Raw genomic sequence first — 14,140 nt, forward strand, 5'->3', positions numbered from 1 at the left:
AAAATAACTTTCAAAAACAAATGCAGAAATGTATGTGTGGGTCATAACAATATTACAGAATAACTACTTTTGGCTTTGAAAATGAGTTAATAGTAATTAAGTGGTCAAAGGCTTGATCCGTCAGAGTGGGCTTGAGACTTTAAACATTGTGCATACATTCCGAGTCTAAAGATCACGTCATTAGAATGTTAACATTGACGTCATGCCACATGTTCTTCACATTCAGGGACGTCAACATAAGCGTAACAAGTAACCATGCTGACGATAATTATCTTGTTCAATAAAATGAACATTTTACATATTATTTTTCAGAATAATCATATTAGTTAAATTAATTTACTTACAAGTATCACAGAAATTTATAAATTTAATATAATATTTTAATATAATATAAGTATAAACTTAGTTACATTCTCTCTCTCTTTGGATTGGTTGTACGCAGTTCTCGCGAAACTATGGCTACGGTAGTTGTAGCGACAACACACTCAAAGTACTGTGGCAACGCCACCTTAAAGCCAGTTCTAAATGGATGTCTTCGACTTACCATCACGGGAGCATGGTTGAAAACAAATCGTCGCTGATTGGAGCAGTCAAATACTATTTTACTTTCTTTACAAAAGAAAGTCGTGTGATGGCAACGTACAGCCATGGCAACCAGATCTGACGTTGCCTAGGGATGGTTGTCTGCACTTCCACCCTGTGGCTGGGCTTCTCCAGATTATAAAAAGGAATCACTCACGCTAGTCGCAGCATATGGTGCCTCGTCCGAGTGGAGCTGGTCGTCTCTGAAACCACAAGCGGGATGCGGATGCAGAACGGCAAGGCTACTCGGACCGTCTGCGCCCGAAGTCCGAAGCCCAAGGCCGGGGTATCAACCAAGCTGACGGTGAAGACGATCACTTCAGTCCTTGCACGGCTGCGGGACCGCGGTGGATCACGCTACACGGACATCAAGAATGCCATCGCCCAAGAGACGGGCGTGGAGCCCAGCTTCTTCGAGCTGAAGGCGCTCATATTGCGGGGCATGAAGGAAGGAGTCATCCGGCAAAATAGCGACGGTCGCTTTCTTCTGCGCCTGACCAAGATGTTAAATCGCAAATCGCGCATGAGCAGCAGCGCCATCACCAACGGCGGCGGTCGACAGGGCTGCGGAAGACGGCGGCGGAGTCGACGGAGAAGCGGGAGACGGCGGCGTCGTCGTCGTCGTCGACGAAGCAGAAGACGACGACGGCGAAGCCGACGCAGACGACGTAGCAGAAGGAGGAGGAGAAGAAGGAGAAGGCGATAATAGATCAAAATTCTCACTCTTCTTAAAAACAGTTTTCTAAAATAGCCCAAAAATAATTTTTGTCACGGTCCTTTTCAGGACCAAAATTTTGCCAGAGAATTGGATCAGAATGTTTTACGGTATTAAGTGACTTATTAATAATATTAATATTAATTATTATTATAGTTAATATTATAATAATAAGGTAAATTATGACGAGATGGATACGTATAGATCGTCGACATAGGACAATTTTAGAGAATGAGATTTAAATTTTTTTTTTTAATTTAACATTTTATTTCCGTGACATAACAGCTGATATTGGCTGTTGATATGCTTAGCGTTCTTTAACTATGTCGGTTCAAAAAATAACAAAAGAAAAAAAAAATCATCGACATTTCTGTGTAAATTAGTGTACAGTTCATGTGTCCAACTTTATGCTCTGATGGATTTCTAAAGCAAATGAAAAGGCTGTATTGCATACGCTTTGGATGGGGCATTCCTCTGCTTCTATTAATTAATAAAAGTGGAAAAAATAAATGGGATGTCTGATGATAACGAATCGGGGGCGGGTGCCAGTAGGTAATCTCAAATTATGCTCAGACTCTCCCGGAGATTGCAAAAATAGATAGGTTAAAACTTAATCATCTTTACGAAAAACATATAAATACTCTTTTGGAAACGGGCAGTTGAAATTAGTAAGTGGATTCTGTGATTCAGAAGTTGCACACTTTTGGTAGATCAACCTTTGGCAAGTTCTAGGAGGTTCCTGACTGAACACATGCTGACGAGTTATATGCAGTTGTGATTTAATGAAATAATTATTTTTAATTTGTCATTATATGGTAGTGTGTGGGGGAGGGAACATTTACAACAGCTGCTGGACAGTGGGATTATTAGACCATCACATTCACCCTGGTCATCGAATGTTGTATGGGTTAAAAAGAATGACGGTAGCCTAAGGAAATGTGTGGACTATGGACAGCTCAATGCACGGACAATCAAAGACTCATACGCGCTGCCGAGGATAGAGGAATTGCTCGACGCCTTAGCGGGGTCAAAGTATTTCACTGTCCTCGACTTAAAGAGTGGTTACCATCAGGTAGAGATAACCGAGGAGCACAAAGAGCGTACAGTATTCTCAGTTGCGCCCCTTGGATTCTATGAATACAATCGCATGGCGATGGGGCTGGCGAATGCACCGGCCACATATTAACGCCTCATGGAAGAGTGTTTGGGGGACCTACATCTCTCTCAATGTATATGCCTGGTGTTTCTCGATGACATCATTGTGTTTTCCAGTACGTTTGATGAGCATCTGGAAAGAGTGGAGAGAGTGCTAGACAGACTGCGGGATTGTGGCTTGAAATTGAACCCCAAGAAGTGCACATTCGCACAGGATCGGGTTAAATATGTGGGACATATCTTGTCAGCGGCTGGTGTCGAGACAGATCCTGAAAAATGTGAGAAAGTGAAAAACTGGCCAGTGCCCAGGACACCTGAGGATGTACGACAGTTTCTGAGATTCGCAGAGATAGAAACCTCAGTCTTATCAGAGATCTCTTCTTTTGGCCTGGCATGACAGCCGACGTGGAGGACTGGATCAAGAAATGTCCCCGCTGTGTGCGCTGGAAAACACTGGGCACCGATCAGGCACCGCTGGTCTCCATAGTTACCACGGAACCATTGGAGCTGGTGTGTATGGATTATCTGTCCCTCGAAACATCAAAAGGAGGATACCATCATATTCTAGTCATCACAAACCATTTCACGCGCCTAGCTCAAGCCATCCCGACTCGGAACATGACGGCAAAAACAACAGCCGACGCCCTCGTTAATAATTTCATCGTTCATTACGGGGTGCCAAAGCGACTACATTCTGACCAGGGAGCCAACTTTGAGAGCCGCATCATAAGGGAGCTGTGCCAGATCATCGGGTGCAGTAAATCGCGCACCACCCCCTACCACCCCATGGGGAATGGAATGTGCGAAAGATTCAATCGCACGTTGCTGGACATGCTTGGGACGCTGGAGCCGCGTCAGAAAGAAGACTGGAAAAGTCACGTGGCCAGTCTTGTGCACGAATACAACTGCACTCGCCACGAGTCGACCGGCTTCTCCCCTTATTCCTTGATGTTTGGTCGTGACCCGCGTCTCCCTGTCCATCTTTTATTTGGCGTCGATAGCAACGATCAAGGGCGACAACCCCTTACTAAGTATGTCGACAGTCTGAAGAAACGACTGACAGAGTCTTTCCATCTGGCAGCTGCACCCTCCAACAAGGCAAGCGAGCGACAGAAAAGTGGCTACGATTCCAAGGCAAGGGCAGCCACTATAGAAGTGGGAGACCGTGTGCTGGTGAAAGCCGTTGCCTTTGACGGCAAACACAAACTGGCGGACCGCTGGGAGAAAGAGGTGTACAGTGTGCTGAGCCACCCTAACAGCGCCATACCCTTGTACGTTGTACGCAGAGAGGACGGCGCAGGAAGAAAACGGACTCTTCACCGCAACATGTTACTACCAGTGGGCGGATTAGTATAAGATGCGCATCAACAAGAAGGTGCGAGGGTTCACTCGGCTTATCGGGGGCAACGAAAGCTACGCCATCCGTTCAGAAAGGACGACACACCTAGTGCACTGTCGCTCTCATTTTCATCCGCCGGTGAAAATGAGAGCGACAGTGACACGTCTAGCTCTGTGGTCGTACATACACGGCCGCCAGCCACCAGATCAAGAGGGCAGCCGCCGTCGATTGATCTCTTATTATTAGTTTCAATTTTTTTTTCTATCTCTTACAGTTATTTTTTATGATTTTTTGAAATTGGTCAATTCCCATGCGAGGGGAACAAGCGTGACCTAGTTAAAGCCTGACAGCGCGAAAGAAATGTATTGAAACTGACATGTGTATGTCGTCTTGGTGAAATTAAGTTTGCAGTTTTGGAAACTGCGCGGTCTCAATTTCGAAGTATTGACTGCAGGGCTTCTGCTTACGCAAAAAATTGCGTACAATGCTCATTAAAAGTTCGGAGGACCCCTTCAAATTTGGGCGAAGAACAGATACAAAATTGGGTAAGTGTAGTGTCTGACATCGTAGCCCAATCTATTGTTGTCGTCTGCTACAATGTGAGAATAACTTCCCTTGAAGTGAGGTTTTTTTTCCCCTTTCCGAAAAGAGTTCATTAACATGTTTCCAAGATGTCGTTGACAGCGTGGTTAACTCAGAAACGGAAAGAAAGTGACAAACAGCAAGATAATGAAGATGGTTAACCCACATCATCAAGCGCTGTTCCTAGTACCTGTGATGACAACCCACCCAAAAAGGAAAAAGTGAGAGCCTACAATACTGTGTGGGAGAAAGAGTTTTCGTGGCTCGAGTTTGATGAATCGTCCTAAGTCATGAAATGTTCCGTGTGTGTAAAGACTCAGCAGAGAAATGCTTTCGTCACTGGATGCACTAATTTTCAACGAAACGCATTAACAAGACACGATCGAGTCGACTGCCGACCACAGAGCTGCCAATGCTACTGAAAGGAGGCAAGCTGACATGGTCCAATCAATGAAAAAATCCTATGAGAAGACATCGCACGTGTTGTTTGCTCAGATGGGAGCAGATCTGATCCTGGCGACAGATGACCTGCCAGATACCAAGTTCAGCTCTCTACTCCATGCTCAGGTATGAAACAGCTTGAATTAAATTGCATCTCTCTCTCTGAGTCTTTCTAGTTTCTTACTTTTTTCCCTGTCATCAAATTACCCATTATCTTCCTTTCCCTCTCCCATTGTTTAGCCTCTAGCTTGTCAGCTTGGGTATGCCCATATGCCTTGCACTGACCTGTGTGAACTGGCACACTAAACCCAACCTCATAAATACATAGTCTTGCATAGTTGTTTAGTGGTAATGAATCTTAAAAGTAAAAACCTAGTAGCTCTCCAACTGTACTAGAGCTTGGCAGTATATGGTCTTGATATTACAAGTCCTCTGCACGAGTTTACTTTTAACAGAATTTTTAGTGGTAAACTATTACTGACAGGAAATATCAGGACAGTAATAAAAACTTATCTATTCCAGGCCTTGCTGGTGAGGACACAAGAGCAGCCGGACGACCACCAGCCAACCTACACAGACCACAACAAAGCAGCAGAACTTCAAGCCTCTCTGGGCAATGTGTGCAGACAGCAGATCTTCGCGAGGATCAAAGAAAGCATAGGCATCATGTTGGACGAATCTCTGGATGTGGCAGTTCAGAAGAAGCTTGTGATCTTTTGTAGAGTCATTGATGAAGGGGTTGGGCAAACTGAATTCGCTGCAAACATTGAGGTGAAAGATGGAAAAGCCGACACAATCACGCAGGCCATCATGGACTTTCTGCATGATGTTGATGTTCCTCTAGAAAGGGTGTCAGGAATAGGCACAGATGGAGCTGCTGTCATGGTGGGCAGGTTGAATGGTGTGGTGGTCAAACTCCAGAAGCAGAACCCCAAGCTTGTTGGAACCTGGTGTGTGGCTCACAGGCTGGCCCTTGTGTGTCAGTGGGCTTCAAAGAGTGTCCCCTACCTGGAGACTGTGCAGACAACCCTGGCCAACATCTTTGACTTCTTCCATTACTCAGCCTGCAGGTACAACAAACTCAGAGAGCTCAAGGAGTTGATGAAAACACAGGTCAGAAAATTCAAGAAACCCACCAATGTCAGGTGGCTGTCACTGCATGAGAGTGTGAAAGCTGTCTACTCTGCTTGGGGGTGTCTGTGCTTGGCACTGGAACGTGAGGCTGCAAGCAAAAACACTGGAGGGGCAAAGGCTAGGGAGATACTGAAGGCTGTCAAAAGCTACAAATTCATCGGTGTCATCTGCCTCCTGTGTGACATTCTATCCACCTTGACCAGATGTAGCAAGGTGTTCCAGAAGGACAGCATTGACATTCGACAAGTTGAAGACATGCTGGCTGCAACATCTGCAACTCTGAAAGACCTGGCTGAGCACCCTGGGTCTGTTCTTCAGGACTTCTTCACCCAGGTGGCAGACAGTGGACATTTCCAGGGCATCACAGTGACTGGTAGTGAAGACATTGTGAGGAGAATAAGGACAGACTTTGTGAGAGAGATCCATCAAGAAATGGACAAGCGATTTCCAGCAAATGACATGGCTGTTCTGAAAGACCTGGCAACAGTCCTGGACCCCTCTCACCTGCCACACACCCAGGAAGAAATCAGGGAGCATGGAAAGGAGGCACTTGAGAGGCTGCTGACCAGATATGAGGAGATCGATGGGGAAGCTGCTAGGGACTCCTTCAGACTGTTCAAAGCATTGCTGGGCAAACACAGAGAAAAAGGTTTGCAGGCCATGTATCAGCATATGTTGCTGCAGTGTACAGAGACATTCCCCGAGTTTGTTACTCTGGCTGAGATCTCAACAACCATCCCAGTCACCTCAGTACCATGTGAAAGGGGCTTCTCCTCACAGAACCTCATCCACACATCCCTCAGGAGTTGCCTCAACATCAAGCCAGTGGAGAACAAAATGTTCATTAAGAATGCTGCCAAGCACCCCAAGTACAGTGAGCATAAGCTCATCACAGATGCCTATCACACTTCATGGAACAGAAATGTCACCGTTTCTGAGTGACTCAACCTTATAGTGCTTTGTGTGTTGAATAAAGTATGTTGATTGTTGATTTTTTTCCACATTGTAAATGGACCCCTTAGAGTTGGCCTGGGACCCCTTAGAAATCTGAGGAAGGGGTCCCTGGGACCCCAAAAAATTTAGTCTTAGCAGAAGCCCTGATTGACGTATTGTAGGTTTACGACTTATGTCTTATGATAAGAGATAACTTGTTGCTGTATGGTTTAAACGGATTTGTTTGGAATGCGCAAGTCCGACTGCCGGTCGTGACAATAGTACCTGACTTAATAAATAATAAAGATAAAAAAACAGACCAATTTTCAAGTTTTTTTCCCCCAACATTTACGCGAAAACACACAAGTATAAAAAGCAAAACAAAATCAGCTAACATATATGATTTTAATTCTGCTGAATTGACTATTTCACGATATTGACCGGTTGTGCAATGTCACTCAGCAATGTCACTGTCCGGGGCGTTGACGCTTTCATCTTGTTCATCAGCAACAGACATCGCCATCGCCTCACTGTGCGAGACGCGATCAGGCGTCGCGGGGCTTACTCTCTCTCTCAGACACACTCGCACACACACAGACAAACTTCCACGCGCCCGATGCGAGCAACGAAACCAATCACTTCTCAGTGGACATAAAACACACACACGAAGTTGCAATACAAAACTGAAATGTATTGGCGGTCACAGAGCGCGACCTCAAAAGATATGAGAAAAAAAACCAGATTGCAGAGAAAAGAGAAGAACACTTTTCACGCAGTACAGATGATCTCCCCTCCCAGGCCACTGCCTGAGACAACTCGCTGTTCACTGTCACGCACACACAGTTCGTCCTCAGGATGACTCGTCTGATGCCAGGCGATGTTGACGTCGCCGCACCCAGTGACCCGTCACACTCTCGCCTGTTGCTCGGCGGCTTGGTGATTGCACAGTCAGTCCATACGACGACTTGTCTGATGGCCGCTGGTCGATGGTCCAAGCGTATATCTTTCTGAGCCTGTTTAGAGCGAGTCTCTCGTAACGTTTAATCATTACACAAATAAAAATTCCCTAAGATATAAACTCAACACATAAAGTTTCCCCCGCCTCATATACAGCTATTCAGAGATCTCTCAGCCACAGTCACTCGCGCATCCAGCAATTCTGCGTACTGATCAGCCAGCTAACGGCGACATTTTTGAACATTTTTTGAACATATTTTTATTTAATGGCTATAAGCCCGGGGGCATTTTTAGCCATAACATCACAGTTATAAAAAGCACAATGACAATTTTATCTCAGTAACAAGCTCACAACAGGTGGTGACAATATAGCAAATATATGTAAATAGATACATGGCACTATGTATGTATATAAATATATATAGATTATTTAAACAATGAAAATACTGTTTGAATAAATTTGCTTAAGTTAATAAGTATACGCCTGGATTTAACATTCATTAGCTGCTGAAATTTAAATTCATTTAGATGATATACAAAATATACCGGAAGTAGCGCTTTCTGTGAAACAGTTAAAAAAATTAAGGGTGGATACACACAAACAAATAATGAAATTCATCGCCTACCTCATCTAGATTATACAATGGACATTTTCTTAAATATCTCGGTATACCGCTAGGAAAAGCTTTATTTACTCACCCAATTCGGCCCGTGACGCGTTGATTCTGTCACACACAGAAAACGCAGGAGAAAACTGATCCGTTGCTCGCACCCGTCCCACGTGCACCACAGCAAATCCCGAGCACAACAGCTTTTGATGATGATGATGGCGATTTGTAATGCGCAGGTATCCATTCCGAGGAATGCTCATTGCGCAGAAAAAAACAAAAGAAGAAAAAATAAAGTGAAAAATATATAAAACGCCAGGAAAAGTAAAAAAATATAGACAGAAGTGTTCCTTGGTAGTTTAAGACGGGTTTGAAAGAAACAGATGGGTTTTCAATTTTTTTGCGAAATGTGGTTGGTGAGGTGATGGTGGAGAGTGACTTTTCATTCTCTGCCGACCCGATCCCAAGCCTTCAATACCTCGTCCCTGTCTCTCTCTGGATTACCCTCTCTTCTTACGTAATAGCCATATTTTACGTCAGCACCAGTGACGACAAACCTTCCAAGGAGCAAGCGTTGCTAAACACGGGCCGTTGACACTTTCATCTTGTTCATCAGCACCAGACATCGCCATCGCCTCACTGTGCGGGCCGTTGACGCTTTCATCTTGTACATCAGCACCAGACATCGCCATCGCCTCACTGTGCGGTATGTTAGCTTCGTCTACATCGATGACGTTCTCGGCAGGCTGCTGATTGTCGCTGATTGTTGCCACCAGAAGGCTGGTTGGTAGGTAGCTCACTCGTCGGCAACAAGCGGGAACAAGAAGGACTGCTGGCACCAACACATCAGGTACCAACACTTTTCTCTATTATAGTTGCGTTCGTGTGTGTGTGTGTGTGGATTGGGGGCGGGGACTGCATGTGTGTGTGTGTTATACATCGCCTCACTGTGTGTCACGGACCAGTCTGTCAGGGGCGGGAGGTTGTTGCCCCTGTCTTTTGTTTTCTTAGAGATTGTTGCCCTTGCCTTGCATTTAAGAGAGTGTTGATTGCGTCGTGGTTTCGCGTCACAACCCGACGTCATTTTATGACGCAAATTGTAGAGAGACGCAAGATGAAAAATATTTGGAAGAGAGCAGACGGCTGTGAGCAGGGAAGAAAGGCGGACGTAAAGTGTGTGTGGTGTTCGCTTGGGATATTGTGTGTGTGACGATCCCTGCAAGTTTATCTGTGGTGCCAGCCTTGGATCATGTGTTGATCCCCCGGAGTATATTTGTAGTGCCGGGAGTATATGTGTGGTGCCGGGAGTTTATGTGTGGTGCCGGGAGTATATTTGTGGTGCCGGGAGTATATTTGTGGTGCCAGCTTTGGTTCATTTGTTGAACCCCTAAATTCGTGCAGTGGAGTGTCGAGAACACCATAAGACGGTACACGGACTGTGTGTATGTGTGTTTTGAACGTTAATGAGCACACGAACAGTGCAGATTGAAACGGACTTTGTATATATTTCGTTAATATGCGTTAAAGTTTTTGTTGTCCTCGACAAATCTTTGTGTTATATGGTTGAAAGAACACGCAAGGGGACGCGTGCGTGTTGTGAGAGAAAGAGATTTAAAACTAGCGTTCCTGACACTGTGCTGGCTGTTGACGCTTTCATCTTGTTCATCAGCACCAGACATCGCCATCGCCTCACTGTGCATATGTTGGCTTCGTCTACATCGATGACGTTCTCGGCAGGCTGCTGATTGTCGCTGATTGTTGCCACCAGAAGGCTGGTAACTCACTCGTCGGCAACAAGCGGGAACAAGAAGGACGGCTGGCACCAACACATCAGGTACCAACACTTTTCTCTATTATAGTTGCGTTCGTGTGTGTGTGTGGATTGGGGGCGGGGACTGCATGTGTGTGTGTGTTATACATCGCCTTACTGTGCGGGCCGTTGACGCTTTCATCTTGTTCATCAGCACCAGACATCGCCATCGCCTCACTGTGCGGGCCGTTGACGCTTTCATCTTGTTCATCAGCACCAGACATCGCCATCGCCTCACTGTGCTGGCCGTTGACGCTTTCATCTTGTTCATCAGCACCAGACATCGCCATCGCCTCACTCTGCGGGCCGTTGACGCTTTCATCTTGTTCATCAGCACCAGACATCGCCATCGCCTCACTGTGCATATGTTGGCTTCGTCTACATCGATGACGTTCTCGGCAGGCTGCTCCTCGCTTTTCCTCCGATTGCTGCCACCAGAAGGCTGGTTGGTAGGTAGCTCACTCGTCGGCAACAAGCGGGAACAAGAAGGACGGCTGTCATTCTCTCTACTCGATGATGCGAATAAATCTGGTAACTCCCAGGACTTGTACCAGAGGCCTCGTGCTCACTGGTCTGCAACGACCGGGAAGATGAAGGACGGCTGGTACTGTCGCTGCTGGATAATGCAATCATGGATTCGCTGTAAGAGGCCGCTTGATTTAAATGTGCCTTTAGGCGGTATCGCTTGTTTGCTTCTTCGACCGTTCCACGCTGGATGGCTCTAAACATTGTTTCCTGGATGGTCGGCAGAGAATATCGCTTCCCATCGAGGAGGAATCTCTTCCACTATAGCAAGATAGGACCTCTCCTCAAGAATCGAACTCCCATCAAGGTGTTGTAAGGACAGAACCGAGCTCTCAGCGAGAACCAATGGTCTGTGCATACTACAAAATTAAATTTAACAGATTTATTTAGCGCATACCTCCACTGTACTGTAGATTCAATGCGCTTTACAAGCATTTTCAGAACACAAAACACTGAAACCACACATTCAAACCGACACAAACTGTATACAACACACATAAACATGTAAACCAGAACATATCATCAAGCAGCCGGCTAAAGACAGAACACATAAAAGACGGGAAAATATGCGCATGAGACATGTCAGGGATTGGGCAAAAGAATGGACCAGTAGACCGCGAGTGGGAAAAGATGAATTTGAGAAGAGATCCGACGAGGCAGCTAAAAAAACCCGGCACATAGAATATACTTCCGTATACAATAACGTAAAAACGGAGAAAATTTGAATGCTCGTTCTGACCATAACATCTGGAAAAGTGAGTGGTCCTGTAAAGGACCTAGAGGAATAATTTTTTTTAAAGCTTTTTTTTATGGTTTTCTTTGGCGACGTTTCAATCACGGCTAGTCGATGGTGTTGGCATATCGCCGCCTTTGGTGCTGTCGTCGTTGGCTGCAGCTTTTTCGGTGGTGTCATCTGCAGGGGGCCGATTGTTGGCTGCATGTGGCTGGCCAGGCGGTTGGCTGGTATCTACCGACGGCCGATTGTTGGCTGTAAGCTGCTGCTTATCCCCTGCCAAATTCCGTAGTCTGAAGCGACTATTGTCCACTTCAGCTCGCCCCTGGTGTACTAGACTGTATGCTGTTGATATTATCGTCGCCGCGATGTGTCTTCTTCCTTCTTGACGTAGCTGCCTCTGAATTGCGGTTACTGAAAAGTAACTTTCCTTTTTCATCCTTTTCAGGCAGCCCTCAAGGTAAGCTGGCGTCAGCTTTCGCTTCATTCTGAATCTCAGCTGTCACCTCAGGACGAAGATGGTCCGGTATTCAACAGATCCCTTTATATAGCAAAGATCTATGCAACATTTGCGTAAGCGTTGCCGAGTGTCACTTGCACTCTACAGCGCCTTTCAGACGAGGAACATACGTAAAATCAAAACACAGACAACAATTTAAAATTAAAAAAATATAATATAATTTAAAAATCAAAATGAGAAACACAACACAAAACAATTCCTAATTTCCCAACCCCACAATTCAAACACACGTTTCTTCCAACAATTTCAAAAGTATTCACTCTTCTTGCACAGTTCCTCTCAAAGTCTCACTTGAACCAGCCCAATGTTTCCGCTTCTAAGATACACCATATATCCACATGAAAAGTACATGATGATGTAGTTTTATAGCGCGCCAGTATCCGCATCACAAAGATGCGCTCAATGCGCGGAGTACACAAAGTTTCCACTTCTTCTTGAAGTTATATCCACAAGAAAATCCACAAGAAAATCTAAAAGTAAAATCCAAAAACAAATCCACAAGAAAATCCAAAAGTAAAATCCAAAAGTAAATCCACAAGAAAACCTCACAAGAAAACCTGGAGAGCAAAAACAAAACCATTATTTAGATAAATGTAAATTCACTCTCAACTATTTCAAACCATATTCATGAAGTATACACAAATAGATCACACTCATCCAATACAGAAATACACATTCACCGAAAAAATCAACAAAGATTCACACTCACCTCAACAGGTTCAATGCTAACAAACATACAAACAAGTCTGGTACTTCAAGTCGGTTCAGGACTTGTACCACACAATACAAATCTGGTCAGGATTTGTACAACAACACATAGTCCGTCAAGACTGCTTACAAACAAAAACCGTCCGCTCCGGACGCACTGACAACACCAAAGAGACTGTCCCTTCTCCCCGCTCCCGTCAAGGAAAAACCCCAATCACACCACACACATCCAACACACTACCACACTCTTTCCTTTGTTCAAAGTAACCACCAAACAACCTATCAACAGAACTTAATTACACAAAGACCGGCCGGCCATCCCCGTATGGCGCGGCACGCCTCAGACTGTTGACACTAACAGCCCCAGTGATAGCTGTCTTTACCACTTCACCCGAACAATTACTTTTACTAATTAAAAAAAAACATTAAAAAAAATACATCTCAGCAGGTTTGTGACAGTAGAGACTATGGCAACACCGTAAGCAATACACGGGGTTGTCATGGTGTGTGACACAGCAGGAGAACGTGGTTGCTATGGTACACTAATTCTAGGTCTTTGTCTACGTAGATCAAATGACGTACACATCATGACGCCAAGTTCTTAATGTTGCTAAAGCTTACGTCAAGCTATTGAGGTTGGACTGAAGGGAGGAAAACTAATGGCTTTCAAATGGTCTAACTCTAACCAATTCATTTGCATCCTATTTAGAGGAGGTTATGATTTGCATGCGTACAAAATCTGTCGTAGTGTACTTCAGCACTATTGTTTTCTGAATCTCTTGAGTAAAGGGACGCCCAACGTTTCCGCTTTCGATCGCATTATTCAAATTTGACCTCTTATAAGGCGAGATAATTCACCTCTCCCTGCAATTCAAATATTTTTTTTTTTAAAAGGGAGAAAGCGGCAGTCTCTAAGAGCATTTTCCACTCTGAATTAAGTTACTGCTGAAGGGAAAAGTAAATCATTTAAATAAAAAGTCTAGATGTAATTTTGTTCACCATGTCAAGGAGCTCGACTCTCTCATTCTGATAAATCTTGTAGCCATATTCTGTAAAGCGATGATGATGATGATGATGATGATGATTGATCTCATTCTGCTCAAATTTCTGAAGAACGGGTTAGCCCTGAAAAAGGCTTAGAAAAATTTCCGGGTCTTTTTGCAGCACGAGAGGTGCTGAACCTGCTAAAAAAAATCTTTAGTTGCTTCCACCATGTAAAATACTACAATACAAATGCAAAATAAATTAATTCACTGGATTGGGTAAGTTTAAGATATAATGCTGAACCCTACTCCACTGATGAGGGATCAATGGTTGCATGATTTCCACTTCTTTCTTGAAGTTATATCCACAAGAAAATCCAAAAGTAAAATCCAAAAACAAATCCACAAGAAAATC

General features: G+C 44.7%; 2 protein-coding genes across 2 annotated transcripts; both read left to right on the plus strand.

Moving 5' to 3' along the window:
* The first annotated feature begins 802 nt into the window (after positions 1-802).
* Positions 803-1,288, plus strand: LOC112572190 (protamine-like). The gene has a single exon (XM_025251760.1). It carries the CDS (start codon positions 803-805, stop codon positions 1,286-1,288), a length of 486 nt encoding a protein of 161 aa, XP_025107545.1.
* A 2,657-nt stretch (positions 1,289-3,945) lies between these two features.
* LOC112572793 (zinc finger protein 862-like) lies at positions 3,946-6,937 on the plus strand. The gene is made up of 2 exons (XM_025252681.1): positions 3,946-4,940; positions 5,337-6,937. Exons 1-2 carry the CDS (start codon positions 4,812-4,814, stop codon positions 6,888-6,890), a joined length of 1,683 nt encoding a protein of 560 aa, XP_025108466.1. The 5' UTR covers positions 3,946-4,811; the 3' UTR covers positions 6,891-6,937.
* Positions 6,938-14,140: the final 7,203 nt, after the last annotated feature.

The sequence above is a fragment of the Pomacea canaliculata genome, linkage group LG9, assembly GCF_003073045.1.
Source record: "Pomacea canaliculata isolate SZHN2017 linkage group LG9, ASM307304v1, whole genome shotgun sequence".
Taxonomy (NCBI): Eukaryota; Metazoa; Mollusca; class Gastropoda; order Architaenioglossa; family Ampullariidae; genus Pomacea; species Pomacea canaliculata.